At 38.9% G+C, this 18,229-nt stretch overlaps 4 protein-coding genes across 4 annotated transcripts; 1 reads left to right on the top strand and 3 right to left on the bottom strand.

Annotated features, from left to right (window-relative positions):
* Window positions 1–1,071: 1,071 nt before the first annotated feature.
* Window positions 1,072–3,825, bottom strand: uqcc2 (ubiquinol-cytochrome c reductase complex assembly factor 2). Its single transcript, XM_010775089.1, has 4 exons — window positions 3,576–3,825; window positions 2,155–2,229; window positions 1,341–1,407; window positions 1,072–1,256 (listed from the first exon to the last, which is right to left on the bottom strand). The coding sequence occupies exons 1-4, from the start codon at window positions 3,711–3,713 to the stop codon at window positions 1,150–1,152; spliced, it is 387 nt and encodes a 128-aa protein (XP_010773391.1). The 5' UTR covers window positions 3,714–3,825; the 3' UTR covers window positions 1,072–1,149.
* cunh1orf74 (chromosome unknown C1orf74 homolog) lies at window positions 3,778–6,197 on the top strand. The gene is made up of 3 exons (XM_010775090.1): window positions 3,778–3,961; window positions 4,811–4,934; window positions 5,132–6,197. The coding sequence occupies exon 3, from the start codon at window positions 5,362–5,364 to the stop codon at window positions 6,151–6,153; it is 792 nt and encodes a 263-aa protein (XP_010773392.1). The 5' UTR covers window positions 3,778–3,961; window positions 4,811–4,934; window positions 5,132–5,361; the 3' UTR covers window positions 6,154–6,197.
* Window positions 6,198–7,244: 1,047 nt separating this feature from the next.
* On the bottom strand, window positions 7,245–10,031 carry sirt4 (sirtuin 4). Its single transcript, XM_010775088.1, has 4 exons — window positions 9,868–10,031; window positions 8,892–9,370; window positions 8,157–8,451; window positions 7,245–8,046 (listed from the first exon to the last, which is right to left on the bottom strand). The coding sequence occupies exons 2-4, from the start codon at window positions 9,368–9,370 to the stop codon at window positions 7,894–7,896; spliced, it is 927 nt and encodes a 308-aa protein (XP_010773390.1). The 5' UTR covers window positions 9,868–10,031; the 3' UTR covers window positions 7,245–7,893.
* Window positions 10,032–10,366: 335 nt separating this feature from the next.
* sxph (saxiphilin) lies at window positions 10,367–18,163 on the bottom strand. Its single transcript, XM_010775083.1, has 17 exons — window positions 18,080–18,163; window positions 17,566–17,729; window positions 16,973–17,072; window positions 16,726–16,902; window positions 16,432–16,594; window positions 16,265–16,329; window positions 15,778–15,935; window positions 15,463–15,649; window positions 15,233–15,381; window positions 15,047–15,137; window positions 14,477–14,527; window positions 14,204–14,386; window positions 13,053–13,200; window positions 12,357–12,439; window positions 12,029–12,213; window positions 11,223–11,409; window positions 10,367–11,135 (listed from the first exon to the last, which is right to left on the bottom strand). Exons 1-17 carry the CDS (start codon window positions 18,132–18,134, stop codon window positions 11,092–11,094), a joined length of 2,190 nt encoding a protein of 729 aa, XP_010773385.1. The 5' UTR covers window positions 18,135–18,163; the 3' UTR covers window positions 10,367–11,091.
* Window positions 18,164–18,229: the final 66 nt, after the last annotated feature.

The following is an 18,229-nucleotide window of genomic DNA, read 5'->3' as shown; positions in this document are numbered from 1 at the left end:
TACAATTTCCATGTGTAAGACTAGGGTATTATATATTAATAAAAGGAAATATCTGCAGATTAATCGATATGAATAAAAATCAGTTGCTACAGCTCCAGTTTCATGCATTCAAATTAAAACAATAAGGAATTATTAGCCGCTTTAAAGGGGACCTATCATGCAAAATGCAATTTTTGATGTCTTTTATACATAAAGATGTGTCCCCGGTGTGTCAGGGAACTCACGCAGCGTCAGAAAATAAAACCCTCTCTTTTCCTCCGTACCCAAATCTCTAAAAACGGGGGTACAACGGAGCTGATCCAGATTTGCGTCCGATATTACGTCAAATCGGCAATGCAGACCCACAGCATAATCCTTGATAATCCATGATATGGCGTTTCATCACGGCAGTATCTGCCGGTAGAATCTCCCACATGAGCAGGCATAAGCTCCGCCCCTCTTATCATTTTTTTTAAAGCTTTATACCCAAAATCAGCACTTTTGAAACAGGAAGTGAAATAGAGGGATCTGAGGCATGGCTAGAATCTGTGATCTGTTTGGTATTTTGAGCAAAACACTTCATAGACATATTTGTATATATCTGAGACCTATTGCCTAAAAATAGCATGATAGGTGACCCTTAAATAACATACTTAGTCATTGGTGTTGAGACTTATGTTCCCAAATTTGTCACCCAGTCCACGACTACAAGTTGGAGACAATTATAGGATACATTTGAATTTTTTTCCCTTTAAGTGTATTCTGTCGGGCATGAGAACATAATGAAAAAAGCAAAGAACATCCTCAACAAGGCGGAAAAAACAACTATTTAGTTCAAGGGCCACAACTAATCAAAGCTTTTAAAAAACTGCTAAAACATGTGAACAAAAAAAAAATGAACACAGACAAACTTTCTTGGTGAAAGTAGAAATGATGTTTCTACTTGAAAGTATTTAGAATGTTATTTATGTTTTTGGAGAGACTTTCTTGTTGAAGTGTTTTGATCCCTTCAAATGTGAAACCATTACCATCTACATAGTTAAACGTTTGTAATAACGAACAACATGGTAGTAAAGACAACATAAGAATCCATAAAGATATGAACAATAAGCTTTATTTATTATACAAGCATGAGACAAGAAAGGAACAGTCAGAAAAGATTAAGGGAAGTTATTTTTCAGGGGCTTTCTCTGGAACCTCTTCGGGGGATTTGGAAAATCTCTCCGATAGTTTCTTCCACAATCCCTTTTTCTCCTCATCCATCTGGTGCAGATTTCCTGTAAGTAAATATAAAGTTAACTGTAATAAAAATGTATTTCATAATTAGTTATAAAGATAAATGCGATATTGTGGATTCTTACCCGACAAAAGCAATTTACATTCTTCAACCGTAACGCCAGTAAAGCTTGTGTCTCTTACACGAGGAAACTGAGAAGATAAAAGACATGTTTGCATAAAAAAGGGTAGGTTGTATACATAAAGGTTTCACCCAGAAATACACTCATAATGTAATAATCACAAATGTCTTTTTTGAAAGGAGTATTTTTTAATGTGACTATGGTCTATATCCAAGGTATTGGTAACACGTAACAACCTCTGGACTAATCATAAAGTATATTATTATCCGCATTAAGGAATAAATGCTAAAAGCCACAGGTTTTTCTTTATAGTCTCGAAGATGACAGAAACATGTTTCCTCAGCTGATACACTTCATGCTACACACAGATGTTTTCAGGCAAGAACATTTTTTATTTATAGATGCTGTAAAGTGTGTTTAAGATTATGGAGTTTTTATGTTTGAAAGTGATCATAAAGAGAACCTAAGACAAACGCAATACAAATTATGTTAGACTTGCACACAGAAACACTTTCTACTAAATGTTTTCAATTGGTTGTCAACTCTCAGTTATCCAAAGATGCCTGTTACAAAAATATATATTTTTTAGACCAGTTGTTTTATTTCTTAGAAACTTGCCAAAATAAAAATTGTTTACTAAACAACATTTAAAACTGGTAGATTATTGTGGGATTTGTAGATAAATCAGTCAATAATTGTGGACACAACTTTGGAGTAATATAGTTTCTCAATAGCAATATTTAGGTTATATTGTAGGGAAAAAAGCATTTTAAATAACCGTTTTTTGGAAGTTGTGAATCAATTATACTGTACTTACTCGTTGTCTGTAGTAGTTGCTGTTAATGCGCGCCAAACTTTCATACATCTGGTCACACTTCTCTGGATCTGAGATCTGGCGGGAAACATGGATAAATTGGACAAGTTTCAAATGCTAGGTACAAAACAATGTATTATTGATAACAATGAGAAGGCTGGTATAAATACATTTGACAAGACAATTAACCAATAAATGATATTAAGTGCAAACCAATGAATTGTGGGTTATTTTGTACAATGTAAAACATTTTTTGGCAAAACACTAAATAAAAGCAGTGAATTGAAAATATAAGACCAATCTAGAAAATTATCAGCTGATCAATAATCTAAAATATGAGTTATTTGTAGTCCTACAAGTGTTAACTTAAAAGATCAGATATCAGTAGTATTATAATCAATTTGGTGAATACAAAGTATAAACATTTTTAATGAAATTAAATAAAGGATATACTTTAAAGTTACAACCAAACAGAACTAGTAGTATACTTTGAAATAGACCACAGTGAAGTTGGTTTTAGGTTGGATATTTGACAAACAGCTGTATTAATTTGAGGTCACATCAGAAATGTCAAAAAAAAAATGCTTAATCTCAATAACATTTATTTAAAAAAAAAAAATAGGAAAGGGACTACAATTCTAAAAATAAAAAGAGATGTCTTCAACTGGAGCCATTGGATCACATGACATGGAACATGATGAAAAAGAGGCATTTAATGTTCACAAAAGATCCTCCTTGTCCTGTGTGGTTACACAATTCTACATTGATATAGAGTAATTACATCACTAGATATGGAAGCTATTGAAAGGAAATATATTTTTCAATAAAGAAACGGCTGAATTGTCATAGCAGTGTATTCATATCTAATGAAAATAGCAGTGAAGTCCTATCTTCAGTCCTATCCGTCCTACTTGTTCAGTGTAGTTACTCAATTTCGCAGTGATTTGTCATTGGGTTACTTGCAATTGAAAACGATGAAATTATATTAAAATATGTTTTATAAACAAATTGATGACAGCAAAGGTTTGCCACATTATACACATTTAAGCATAATTATTTTACCATCATTTGAACCAATATGTGAAAGTTTACCAGGAGGACTCGGAAATAACATTTCTTATGAGTCTGTAATTTGGTGATGGTTCCTAAATCTCCGGGTTAAGAGCAGAACTTCACCACAAAGGGTACTTGTACCACTGATGTAACACGGTTTACATTACGACAGCTTTTCTAGCCGTCCTATCAAAGTTATGTGATGAGGTACAAACTTAAGCCCAGATAAACATTGCCTTGCAGAGCTGTATGTATAATGTTAAATAAAATAAAAAGAGGCTCAATCCACGATCTGTGCAGACAAGGTCGGCAGCGGTTAGCCTTGTTATCCAATTAGCTTAGCTTGCTGTGTTTTTGTCAGTAAAACTAACCTGTGTGTTTTCACCCTCACGGAAGGCAGAAGCTACTTTCTGCCGCAGAAACGTTCCCAAATCCCGGGCCTTCTTGCCCTCGTCACGGGGCCATTCCTCACACAGCTTCAGGAACCGACGGTACCTGGTGGCAGACATCTTTGGATTTCAATGAATATCGCCTTTGGGAAGTTTGAGCTTTATCGCACTCCGTACTTCTTGTGTCACATCTAAAGTGTTCCCCCTGGTGTCGGTGTCCCTTGCTTTTTCTGCTTCTCTTGTTACGTTCCACCGCACTTTATCTGCAAGATGAGCGGAGCAGGCGCTAAAAAGGGTCCCACCGCCAGTGTGGTGGAGTGGGTCGGTTCAGCTTGTAAGTTCGCAACAGACAGAACCGACTTCAGAAGGTGAGATAATGTGGATATTAAAAAATGAGTTTAAATGTGTGGTGGTTAGCTGTGTTGCTAACGTTAGCACACGCTGAGTCCGTCAGGGAGATTTGCCCTTGCCTCGTCCAGTCATGCTTTCGGGTTTCTGGACCAGTCAACCCGCTTTATTTTTGCCTGTTTTGTACCGACCAAGGCTGGGTTGAAAAGTAAGCTTAGTGGGAAAAGCCCCAGGGACCAGTAGTACCATGGCCATCTAAAAGCTCCAGGCCTACTTTATGTAGACTGGTACTTTATGGATTTGAAAGGGAAAGCTGCACCACTAGGTGAACTACCACTCATTTGTTCAACATGATAGAGATTCCCTATACAGTTGACAGCTTACAGAAATAACAATAACAAAAGATACAGTGGCAAATCACACTAGATAAAGATACTATAAAACAAACATATTTTTAAGTTGCTTGATAGCCTCATAGTTGAATTTGAAAGCAGTTTAACATATTGCTAGAGATCATTGTATTACATTTTATGAATACCTTGCCAACTCCTTTATCAATTTCAAAAATAACACGTATCTTCTTTTCATTTTGTTTTTGAATAAACCAATCACGAAATGTTCCCATAATAAGGTGATGTCATTAAATATATGATACATTACAAGGTATTTGACATTTCTTTGTGGGAAGTATATTAAAATGCTTTATTACTTCGATCTGAGGTACCCTGTTTCTATATCTACAGTGAGACATTATCAAATACCCAGTACTGTTCAAGCTATGGCATTTATAAATGAATGTGTTTTTAAAGCTTTAGTCTTGTAAGAATAAATTGTAACTCAGTGCATGTCTTATCATATTCATCTTTCAGGAATCTTCTGGTCAACCTGGGTCTGTTTGTGGCGGGTGTCTGGGTTGCGAGAAACCTCTCAGATTTCGACCTGCTGGTTCCTCAGCCCTTGGCATAATTTACATAACTTATAACCAGGATAATGGTGAGATCATCTTTATCAAAGACAGAGGAATGTGTTGATACGTTTACAAAATGATGTGTATTTAGGTGCACTTCTTCCATCATGAACATCTCTGCTTAAAGTTACAATTGTTATATTTCATATGCAAACTGATGTCACAAATAATTAGCTTCAAGAGATGCGTGTTTGTAATTAACATAATCTATATGTTCCTTTAGGCGCCTTGGACCAACAGAGAAGAAACAAGGGATTTAAATGACAGACTTTTCCATTACTAGTTTTATTTTTGAAAACAAATCATCTTGTCGAACCAAATCAGCTTCACCTTTATGTCGATTTTTTTGTTGTTATTGTTGAATCAGTACCTCCTTACTTTTTCCCATAGATTGTGAAATAGTTCTTATTTAACTTTCAAATCTGAATCTTGTGAGAGGTGATTTCAGCAGCTATGTCCACTCAGGAGCTCTTTGTTGCTGCTGCTCGTAAACATCTGTCTGCTGGTAGAAAATCTCTCTCCGTCCCTCAGAGTCTGGACCTGGCGGCTCAGGTCTTGGCTGTTGATCTGGGATTAAAGCCCGCTTTGTTGTATGACAGCAACGGCGCCGGTGCAGATCAGCTGCAGCAGTATTTGAGCTCTTTGCAGTGTTCCCAGCTTGTTTCTAAATCACTTCTCACACTGGATTTAAATGGAAACACTCTCATTGTTAACCCTCTTACTGTCAGGGCGAAAGTAGAACAGATTATTCATGATCAAAACGTGGCTGTTATCGACGTCTGCCACTCCCTGGAGAAGCCCACCATCGCTGACCCGCTCAGAGGAGAGCTGAGGAGCCTGACACACGATGTACTGCTCCTCCTAAAGAGGTTAGAACAACTGAAGGAAGCTGAGAAACCGTGTTCTGTTGGAGAGAAGTCAGAGGAGTGGAACCTGTGCACAGTGTTTGGTATTTTATTGGGTTTCCCCGTCACTTACTGGTTTGATCAGACGAAGAGCTTTGAGAACTGCCTGTCTCTGACTCCCCTGATGGTGACTGCAGCGTCAGCAACATGGCAGGGCGACTCCTCCGGGCACAGATGTTGTCTTTACTCCTTCAGCGTCCCGGCTGCTCTGCTCCAAGCGGTGCAGTCCAGCCTGGAAAACTGGAAGCTGTCTTTACAAGAAAGATTTCAGCAGCAAAATGTCTTTAAGGATCTTACAGTTCGTCAATCTACAGTCACTCTGCCCTCTGTCTGTTTGTGATGCTACCATGATGTTTGTCTTCAAAATAAACAGTTAAAAAATGATGTGGGTTTTTACTTTATCACTGCATTAAACTATCAAAATAGCAGACTAGTTCTTAACGTCGGTGTTATTCAAACTTGGGTTAACCAATACCACTGGTCAAGACGGTACACAAACACAGCCTACATTCTGTGTGGGAAAATCGAAACATTTAGGGGGACACATTTGCAAGATTTTTGAGGGGTGCTATTAATAAAAACAATTGGTCTACTCTATAGAGTGGTGCAGTGACGCATCCTAAAACCCGGAAATAAGCTTCTTCCGGTTCGCTCGACAAAAAAGCAATGTCATTTCTCCATACGATTTTGGAAAATAGCTCAAAATAATAAATAAAATAATAAATTCCGTCGGATAATCTCCACATGTCTACCCTACTTTTATAATTTTTTATAATCCGGGTTTTAGGACGTGTCACTGCACCACTCTATAACGATACTTTTTTTCAATATGAAAGTATCCCAGTGTTAGAAACATACAGGATACCTTGTGCCACACGAATACATAGACATATTTCTGGTGTCCCAAAGATAAGTGTTTGAGAAAGAAAGCAGAAGAAAGTCATGGCAATTTTAACTTTTTGAGAATAATTACAAAGAATAGGCTCGATATATTGAACATTGGATTGTTGGTTAGTGGCCTGACTTTTCTGCCAGGTATCGTCACAACAGCAAAGTGTGAAGAACAGCGCCGTTTGAGTCAAATATATGTATTTTAAAATCTTTGCCCCTTTTATACAGTTTTTAGGAGCATTCCGATATTTATTTGAGCATTTTTGCCACACCACATTACTGACAGTTCATTTTGACTGAAGTAACAGTTGAAACTACATTTCAATCTCTTTCAATGTGTGAATTTAAGATACAATGCTTTATTTAAAAGGAACATTGTCTATTTTTGTAGTTACATAACACGTTACATTTGCATCAGTTGAAACATAAGCCTTGCATTATTAAACAAATTGATAAAAGGTCAATTCTATTGATTGTTAGTTTAAAATGTCAATGTTAGCACCATTATATAAAAAGAGTATAAATCATTCCAGGATAGCACAGATTACACCTTTTAAAATCAGCTGATTGCAGTACATTATGTATATTTTAAATATGTTTCCAAAAACATTGTCGAATAACCTTGTGGTTGGGTTTAATGCAAACCAGAAAGCATATTTAAATTGTTACGTTTAGATTATTTAATTTAAATCAAAACAGCATTAGGGTACAACAGAGCCTGGACTTCCAGATGTCACGACACATACTTTGTGATCTACTGCACATTTTGTATTATGCCAAAACCCACAGCAGCAATCCTCACTACAGACTTTCTGTTTATCTTGGTTGAGACATTGATCGTGTGATACCAATCTGATGTGTGCAGAGAAATCGAATCTTAAAGACAACTTTCCTTTTACTTGTAAACTGCATAAAATAGGTGATTAGAAGTTTCAGGTTTTACTCTACTGATGTACTGATAATAGCAGCAATTTCCTTTGGAGGAGAAGTGGAAATGCCTCTTTCTCCTTTGACATTACACAAAAAAAATTCAAAACCGTTTATGAAGTGAATTATGTTGTTGACATGTTTAAGTCTGAGGTAGTTCTGACCAGCTGAAATTAGCAACAGACAATGTGGTTACAGGGGGGTTGAAAAGTAGTCCATTTCCATTTTAACGTAGAATATCCAAACTGCATGTCCATGACAGTCAGACAGAATGAATAGCTGACAGCACTTCACCGCAGCGGCCGCTCACTTTCAGTTCAGCCAGGTGATCTGCCCTCGTAGGCCCGATGTTCAAGATGGCGACCGACATCTTCCGATCACCCGCTGCCAGTAAAAACCTGTATCCTGAATATACCTTAAACATAACAGAGAGGGTCACAATTAAATAAAAAAAGTCCAGAAGAATTGTGTTGTAAACTGGTGATATTTCAACCAAGTTTATTTTTAAATGTTCTAAAATCCTACCTGTAACGATGACCCTGCGACGAGCAGCGCATCTGACTCTGCCAGCCGGTCGCGCACAAACTGTACTGTTGCTTTGTTCACATTGTCTCCAAAAAAGGTGACCTCGGGCTTCAGTATCCCTCCACATGCCTCACAGGAGGGGACTCTGAAATGGAGGACCTGCTCGTCCTCGATGAACACATCCCCGTCCGGAGCCACGCCGCTCGTCTGCGCCCTCCATTCTGGGTTTAGTGCAATGAATTTCGCCTGCAACTCCTCCCTCTCTGAGACTGCCCCACAGCCAAGACACATCACCCTTTGGAGGAAGAATATCAACACAAAAGGTCAAACAATGGTAACAAAAACATCCATCCCAGTTACTGACAGTTTAGCACTATGTTTTTGTTTAAACAAAACCCTTAGATTTATATTGTACCTTAAAGTTACAATTATTCCTTTTCCACTTTCCTGGAGCAAATAGGAAGACCACAACCTTGATTATAATGTATGGAAGACTTTAAGGGCCCGGCACATAGTAAGGGGAAATAATGATGTTGTTGTTTTGATATAGAATTTGGAGGGTTAAGTCTTATGAATTCAACCTAGTAGTTCCACGTTTATTCTCAACATTTCTACCTATCCTCAAAAATAAGAAACTAATCTTCCTCCCCTAATTGTTCCACTTATGCCTGACCCTAATACTCTTCCGTAACTCTCAGAGCAGGTTGACGATTAATGTGTCAGGTGTTTCCTCACCTGTGATCACAGCCATGAAGCTCAGTCAGTCTTTTTTGTCCGGCCTTAGAATGAAGAGAATCCACATTCTGTGTCACCAGCCAGTGCAGCTTCCCCCTCTCCTCCCACCGCTGCAGGGCCCTATGTGCAGAATTTGGGAGATGTGAAGAGAACTGCGGCCACCCGACAAAGTTTCTGGCCCAGTAGCGTTGGCGGGCCTTTGCACTGCGGACAAACTCTGAATACTGCATGGGTCTTCTGTCGGTCCGAGCATACAGGCCCACACCCTCTGAGCGGTAATCAGGGATCCCCGACTCGGTGGACAGTCCTGCTCCGGTGATGACAAACAGGCGTCTGGCTCGGGACACAAAGTCCTGCAGCAGCTCCAGGGAGTGGGCGTCAGCCGTGCTGCAGGCCGGGACAAAGCTCACCATCCCTGCAGGGACCGAGGAGGCCCTCCTCACAGCGTGCAATGTGAGGATCTGCAGTGGCAATCTCATCTGGACAGGCAAACAGATGATTAGAAATCAAAACAAACATGTTCTGTACACCTCCTGCTCCATTTTCCTCTGCTATAGGTGTTGCCAGAGCACACATGGAAAACTAAGACATTTAGAGACATCACCTTGGACATTGAGAAAATTGAAAGGATATTTTTCATTTTTTAAAAACATTTTACTAACCACACAATTTATAATTAATGTAATCAAAAAATAAATAACTATAATGACAACACAAAATCTACCGAAATGAAAATATGAAAGTAATAACATGAATGGATCTTAATATGATACAAGAAGACAGCCTATGATTAACAATATAAAAAAAAAGGTTACACTACAAGTAAATAACAGTCTGACAGCTAAGAAGCTACACAGCAAACAAACACTTCTTATGAGGGTCAATAACGAATAGTGCACTGTGTCACCGGTAAATTAGCATTAGCCGGTTTAAGTAACAGTCACTATGAAATATTGTTTTTCTATTATAATATTACCTTGTCTACCGGGAGTTACGGTGGTGGCCACAGTTTAACGGTGTTGTTAATAACTGGAACAACAACAAACAGTCGGCAGCTCAACGGCGTGGGTTAAATAACAGACTGATATAAGATGGGAACCTTTGTCAGAGGAAACAGGAAACACCATGTTTTACGTAACACCAAACACACACGCGCTGCAGTCTGGGAGTAGTAGCCAACAACTGAAATATCAGGATGGTTTTCAGCTTTATTTGCTTAAAATAAACTCATTTATTTTGACTTTTAAAAAAAAAACATATAAGGTATACCTGCAATTCTCATCGATACATCAGCTCTGGCTTGAATTATACCTTTAGTAAGTTGTTAATGTTCAGTTCTTGTGGACTTTGTCGGGATATAGTACATTATTGCTATTTCAATACAACTCCACCACTTTGACCACAGTGGTTTCACATTGTATTTGTTTTTAGGTAACACATTATTACAGTATAAGAAACCCACATTGTAAGCATAATAAAAGTAGATTCATTTATTTATGTTTTTTTTTTGTTGACATACTCTGGCACAAAGGAATCAATACCTTTACATTATTTATAAAAGTTTTACCTTAACAGCAGACACAGATACTATGGGACAAAAGATGACTGAATAACCTTGCACCACCTTAACTACATTACATACACTGCATTACATGTTGGTACAAAACATAGATTGTGTTAACTAATTTGTGCAAAATGATGTATACATTTCTATATATATATATTGCAGTAGTCTTAGATGTTTCAGCTGTTTTTATATTCTACACACACTGTTCTATCATATTATCTTAACTTCGTTGTTTGAGCCTTTATGATAGCAAGATGCTGTGTTAATGATTAGATGTGTGGGAACCACGTGTTACAACAGCAGGAGTACACACCTTTATGTTTATAATATATTTTTCACATTTTGTTAAGGTACATTTCGATTCTATATTTGTGTTCTCTACTTTTCTGTATATCCTACTTAAACCATATTTTGATTTTGATTATTTTCAGGCCTTAAAAGTGTTTTGTGTTTTTGAAAGACACAGATGATTCTGAACATTTGATGTTGAAATGGCATCTAAACGCTGAAATTCATCAGTTCAGTCAGGCAACAGTGTTTTGAAATTCATGTCTGCTGTCAACCAGGGATGGTTTGTAGTTGAGATTCTGGATGAAGTATTGATCCACTGAGCAGCAGAGAGAAATGTGTCCTTTAGAATATGCTGCACACATCCTGATTACAAAACTCCAAGATATCTGTTGAAAGGGAAATGAATGTGAACACATTAGCATTATCAACAGGAATGAGGTTTAACATAATCTGGTGATTCATCAGAGTAGTACCAGAGTGTGTGCAGTTGAAAGCCGCTTCCGCCTGACTGTAAAACTCCTCTCCTAGGATGGAGCGGGGGTCCATGTGGCTCGTGTGGACGAAACACTGAGTAGCGTCTTTGAAAAGCAGATCACTTTCTCCATATTCCTGAGACTGAAAGAGCTTGAACTCTGCGTTTGGGTTGGCGGATAAAGTTTCCTATAAGGATACAAAAAAAGTAAATATGCACCTAAACACTTTTTCCTTTCTGCAATGCCAAAGATTATTATTTAAATTTCTCCTTAATCTCCTTAATTTTTCATCTGAAGCAAATGCATTTTAATCCTGACTAGAGATGCTATTGGACCTGAACTATTTTTATTTTTTTTCAACAGCGTTGGAAAGTAAATATAAAAGTAAGCAAATATACTTAAATATAATTTTCGATACTTGTCCTATACTCAAGTAATACCATTTAATAAGTTTTAATCCTCTATATTTATGTGTCAGTAACTTGGATATTTCAAAATAAGGAAATTTTTTCAGTGTCTAAAATACATTTTCGGACACCCCTATACATAATAGTACATTGCTTTGCCCCCATGCAGTAACTTCGCTCTTCTTCTCCAAAATGCCATTTACTTTAGATTTTACCCTGACTATGAATGAGTATTTATTCCATTTCCACTTCAAACTATCCAAACTGTCCCTTTGAATGTTGGGGGTGCTGCTGAGCAATAATGCGAGACAACTTGAAACATACGTCTTCATGCAAAGTCCCATGTCTTCATTGTGTAAACGTAAAACCTGATTTAAAACAGTGTTCACAGAAGCTGACCTGTGACTTCATGAGGAAGTCGTACACTCGTGCTGTGAGCACCGGCCGCGTCATGACGCTGTTCGGGGGGATGACTCCCAGGTTGCAGCTCTCCCACTCTGCCAGCGGGGCCCGACGACCGTCCCCACACAGCAGCTCGTAGTCTGACAGCGTCCAGCCCTCTGCCCAACCGCTGGAGTTCAAACCTGAAGAACAACATGACGAACAATATAATGAAGAATACTAAACATAGAGTTCATGTCTGCATGTGTGTGTGTGTGTGTGTGTGTGTGTGTGTGTGTGTGTGTGTGTGTGTGTGTGTGTCAAAACTTTATCTTATATATCTCACTGAGGATGTTGTCAAGAAGGGTGTGTTGCTCGAGGAAGGCCACGTCGCCATAGCTTTTCCCACTGGGATCTCCAACCAGACACCTTTAATAACAAGTCAAGATTAAAGATTAAAAATGTTACAATACAATGGAGGTGGAGGCTGGACAATTCATATTGAAACTACTTTATATGAAAAAAATAGTCCTATGGCATCATAGGACTATTGAATGAATGAACGTCAACATTCCTTCATTGAATACATGTTGAAGTTACTCTCATAGGCTGATTCTTTGCCTACTATTTATACAGTATACTGTATACAAAGGAAGTGAAAAAATGTCAAGTCCTGTGTTTACAGGTTCCCCAATGTTGCCAAAAAAAAAAGCTGGTATTTTGAGTTTACATGCCATTTAATAAAGGCTCTGAGCACCAACCAAATTCCCTTTATATCAATTCTACTAGGCGGGTGTCATATATCAACAAAAATGTCTTACAACCAGGTTGAATAAACCAAAACGATCTTAATGTTCCCATTTTCTTGTACTTAACCTCTGACTACAGGCTGAGTTCAGCATCTGGCTGCCACCTGCAGACGATTCCTCACTCGTAAGTATTCCATATATTGAGTTGCTCAAAAAAGAAGGGAAAATATAAGCTTTCCACTTCAGCAAACCCAGATGAACAGAAACTAGTTCAGGGGAGAGACTCCACTTACCTTAATGCCCCAGTGTTGCCATAGTAACGCTCATTGTGGTTGTCAGCGCAGCGTTTGGTGGTGGCCTCCCCCGTGCCTCCCAGACACACTTTACACAGATTCCCCTGAGAGCCCGGGAGGCAGCCTTTCCAAAACACGTCGTTGTACACTGAGGAAACACGAAGCATGACACAGCAGCTGAGGCCTGTCAGAACAACCACTTTGTTGGCTGATATATTGTCCAATTGGATAACTATCTTGTTTTATTTAAGTACCATTATATTTCACTGATATAATGATACAATAATGGCATATTATTGCAAGTTAACTCTTTATAAAAAGCAATGGAGTTTTTAATCTTAAAAATATTTAGATATCGTAACGTTAAAAAAATCCTAAATAAAACCACACAGACAAAACAATGAATAAAGTGGACTCTCAGAATCTGTTAAAACGGTGCAATAAGTGCACAATGCACATTTCCAAAAGATAGATATCATTATTTTAAAAAATCCAAATATATAACAAAAAGTTCTGCTTCACTCGATATTTGTTGTCGGCCTGCCCTTGCCCTTGCTGCACATAAAGGAAAGCATGCATTTATCCATTAAAGAAAGCTACTTTTGTTTTGTCATACCGGCTTGTGTCTGCTCTTTTACTTATATGTGACACTGTTTTTTTTGTACCTGTCCTGAAATTAATATATCTCTCGATAAAAAGAAAGTTGATTTAATTAAAAAAGATTGACTAATTTAATTCAGTTAATCAATTTATTCATACAAACATAGACATTCAAAACGTTATTCTAAAACCTCAGCAAAAGCTTTGAAAGTACGAAAGAAAAGGAGACATTGGGCTCAGCATTAGTTCTGGTTTAGTAAAGTATATATATATATAGACATTTTTATTCATTGGGATAAACCCCTTGAGATGCACCATCTCGTTTTCAAGGGGGTCCCGACAATAGCAACAACTTACAGACAGACATACATAAACGAAAAGACAAAATGCCAAACATGACACACAAGACAAACCACATACAGTCTGTGCAGCCCTGCTTCCCGTTGTTGTCTGTCCTGCACTGCTCCTAACACTAGGAACCGGTCAATTGTATATTTCCCCTCTGTGGGACGATTAAGGGTAGCAAAAAAAAGTATATATGTGAGCAGTACCTCGGTCGGGGCCACAGGGGGCGCTGCTGTTGTGCGCCAGGCTCAGCGGGTGTCTGTAGGGCAGCAGCCAGCCGGCCGGGCTGTACATGTGTCCGTGACAGGAGCGCCGACCCCCCAGGTTCCCCATGAAAACACTTCTGCTCGAGCGCCTCGCCACGGCCACGGCAACCACTGAGGGCAACACTGAGGGGGGAGAGGGGGGAGGTTTTAAAGACAACACTCACATCAGATACAAAGATTATTTCATGCAGTTTGTAAAATGTGCTGTGGTACCGTCCGTCTCCAAGTGGGTCGATCCCTCAGCAGGCCCACACCTTTCTCCTCCTGAGAGTCCAAGAGAACACAGAGGAAACTGATCAATGTTTATTTTTAATTAATGAAGACTAGTACTGCAACAAATGCATTATATTTTAAATTATTTAATCAATTTATTTATAAAATGTCAGAGAATTGTAGAGAATAAAAAAGTGAATACCGTATCATATCCTTATTTTGGATCTGAATGATTAATTATCTCAACAACAATGCAAGAGAAGAGTTTTCGTAAGGGACAAGTTGAGATACCTTTTGAAATTAAAAGAGAATGCATTTAAATAAAACTGCAAAATATATTTGTATGGAGCACTCCACACACTAAATGATGCCTAACTAAATATATTTTTGTTACAATATTGTTATACTCCCAGACAACTTATTTTGATTGCTTTTCATTTATTCATATCCATTTTGTGGGTTTTATTTGTATATATAATTGTTGTGTAAATGTTGTTGTGCTTTCTCATATCTCTTAGATCTCCTACTTGAAAAGCCTTAAATATGTTTGGAGAATGCTCACAGTCTTACCATAATATTCTGTAACTACAGGAACAAGACCACATTTTCCTGCGATGAAAGAGTGAGTAGCATCCAGCGAGACGGCGTCCACCTCGTCCCTCTGTGGGAGACACAGAGGGACGACTTGTTGTCTTTAAGAGTGATGGAACTTTAATATTACTAACAGTCTGTAATTATACTTCTTGAATGACTTACCTTGATTTTCTCGATACAGTCACGCATTGAGACCGCTCTGACACACACCAGAGGGTCCGACTTTATATTGAGAGCCCACTGCTCACATTTCTTCTGCTCTGCATGGCTAATACAGCACCATCGCACGACACTGTCCTCCAGGGAGCTTCCTGCACACAATCACGCTGTAAGAGGTCCCGCGTAATGAGGTCTGTTTTGAATATACAACAGAACAATGTGGGCGTAAGCACCTTCATGTCCAAGACCTTTGAGCAGCGCCACATAATCCAGCCCCAGCAGCTGGCTGACGTCCATGTCGTCTGGCAGAACGGCCAGTTTCTCCGTGGCGTCTTTGAAGAGAAGGTCGTTTTCTCCAAAAGAAGAGGAGTTGAAGAGTTGGAAACGCTGCCTCTCTTTTCCTCGTTTACCAAACAGCATCTAAACAACAATAAAGAATGCCTTACGAATCTTATATTCAGGCACTATGGGCACGTGAATTTGAAACAAAAAGAGTGATGTGTGCAGACAAATGTGGGAAATGATTGAACAAATGAATATAAAGCTACCTGCACCGTCGATAGGAATTTGCGAGCAGTCTTGCGCAAATTTAATCTGGTGACCATGCCGCCTCCTGGACCCCGGCCCAGGTTACAGATCCTGTAGTGGCTGAGAGGAGCCTGTGAGCCGTCTGCACACAGCAGCCTGAACTCATCTCTATCACTGTCTGAGAGAACAAACTGAATATTAGGAGGGAGCTGATGTTACAATTAGGGATATATATTCTACTAAATGTTGCACAATGCACATTTCCAAAAGATAGATGTCATTATTTAAAAAAATCCAAATATATAACAAAAAGTTCTGCTTCACTCGATATTTTTTGTATACTTAAAGTTCAGGGTAATCAACTGTTAAAAACACACTGTTCGACATTTCTTTCTCCAATAAATGGATGTTTTCAAAGTCAATGAATAATCGCAATTGCAATTATTGACCCAAATAATCGAGATTATGATGTTTGCCATAATCGAGCAGCCCTACAAGAAAGCTTACCTTCAATACTTTCAAGAGCTAAATGATCCACAAATGCAACGTCCCCGGCCCCCCTCCTGAGACATCTGTGACAGGGCGAAAGATGTAATAGGAGAAATGAATGTCTATGCTGTTCAGACCGTGTACATATTGTAGAATAGGTTTAAAGTGAAGTTGTTGAGTTCGACCTGAGGGCCCCCTGGTTGTTGTAGAAAGGCTCATTATGGGATGTTTCGCAGTGGTAATTCTTCTGGCGAATATATGACTTCTGGCCTTGGCACAGAGCGCACAGAGGGGGGGCAATGGCAGCAGCTCCGGGAACACAGCTGGCACTAAAAAAAGTACTGACGTCTGCTCGAGAGGGGAAAAACAAATCAGGCACCTTAAAACCATTAGACCATAAACGCCAAAATATGAAACATTATGAAACACCTCTCCACACGGCTCGGTTTTTCTCTGGGAGCTGATAATAATGTGGTTACCCTGACTGAGCGGCTGCTCCTTGGACCAGCTCAGATAGTTTCTGGAGAGCAGGAAGCCGAGGGGGAGACTCCAGCCGGCCGTCCACCGGACCCCGCTGTGGCAGCTCCTGAGGCCCTTCAGGGACCGGACGTCCAGACTGATGTTCCTCACCACAGCTACAGACAGAACACAGCCTCCTGCAGACACACACAGCTCACTGACACTCTGACACTCTGAAGTCTCTCAGAAAGCTGAAGGGAAACCTACCGTCGCTGTATATCTCCTTGGCGATGGTTCCAAGGCCAAACTGCTTCACAGCAGAATACACTTCTCCTGCATCCAACGTCACGATATCAGCACGGTTCGCCTGCAGTAAATATGAGTCTTTATGAACAGGTGGTAGCCAGTGTTGGGAAAGTTACTTTTCAAATGTAATGGGTTACAGATGACCTGGTACTCTGTCAAATATGTGTTGAGGAATTTTATTTATTTTGAATTTCCTCATCAAAGTAATGTATTTATTACGTTTGATTATTTTTGATCAAGCAAAAAACTTCTAACCTAAACGTAAACCAGGCAGTGTTAACCTCAAAACACTGATTATTGTAAAAGAAATAAAAAAGTTTTTTCACTGTGCCTCATCCAAACAATCATTCGTGGTCTATTCAATCGATGAAAGTCTCTTTTTTATGCATTTGTTAAGCAATTTGTATTATTTATTTTATGAATATAAGCTGCATTTTACACATTGACATGAGCTCATGTGAGTGCATTCTGCTAGTCAGTTGTTTTTGTTTGTTTTACAGCTTATAAACCAGAGCTAAAGTCATGACACTGCATTTAAGGTAAAGGTTGCTCGCCCTGATCCGATCGATGCAGTCGGTCGTGCTGGACGCTCGGATGCAGGAGAGTCTGGCGAAAGCTGCCACAGCGGCCGGCGGCAGCACGGCCACCAGAGCTTTAGCCAGCTCTGCACACTTCTTCTGCTCAGGATCTGACACTGTGCACCACCGCATCTTCTTAGCTAACACGGAAGACATCATTCAGAAGATCAGATGAGGAAGGAATATTTTCTATTGAATTTCATTTGTGAACATCTTAGTCAATGATTTAATGAATTTCTATTCACTCTTAACAATTAAGAACATCTAAAACCAACTTTGCATGTTGTTAAACTTTGAAAGGATTTTACAACACACTTCAATTCTTTGTTTCAGTTTTAATAATGTCCACAAAAAGCTCCAGAAAGACAGCAGCAATCTTTCCAACCACAACTAAAAAGGATAAAACACTCAACAACACAAACAGTCAGAATATGAACAAGAAATAACTTAACAATGGACATAAATAAAGTAATTCAGAAACATAACTCACCCCTGATGCAGTTGACTAAGAGGAAAAAGAGGAAAATGGCATAAACTCCACGCATTCTGATCTGATGTTGATCAAATATTTGGACACATTTATTGAATATAGCCTGCAGAGCTCAACAGACAGCTGTCCTTCCTTTGAGTCTGAATCCCT

This window comes from Notothenia coriiceps, unplaced genomic scaffold (genome assembly GCF_000735185.1).
Source record: "Notothenia coriiceps isolate Sejong01 unplaced genomic scaffold, NC01 NC01_scaffold00015308, whole genome shotgun sequence".
NCBI lineage: Eukaryota > Metazoa > Chordata > Actinopteri > Perciformes > Nototheniidae > Notothenia > Notothenia coriiceps.
The sequence above is the reverse complement of the archived record's forward strand: the minus strand, read 5'-3'. Positions and strand labels throughout refer to the sequence as shown.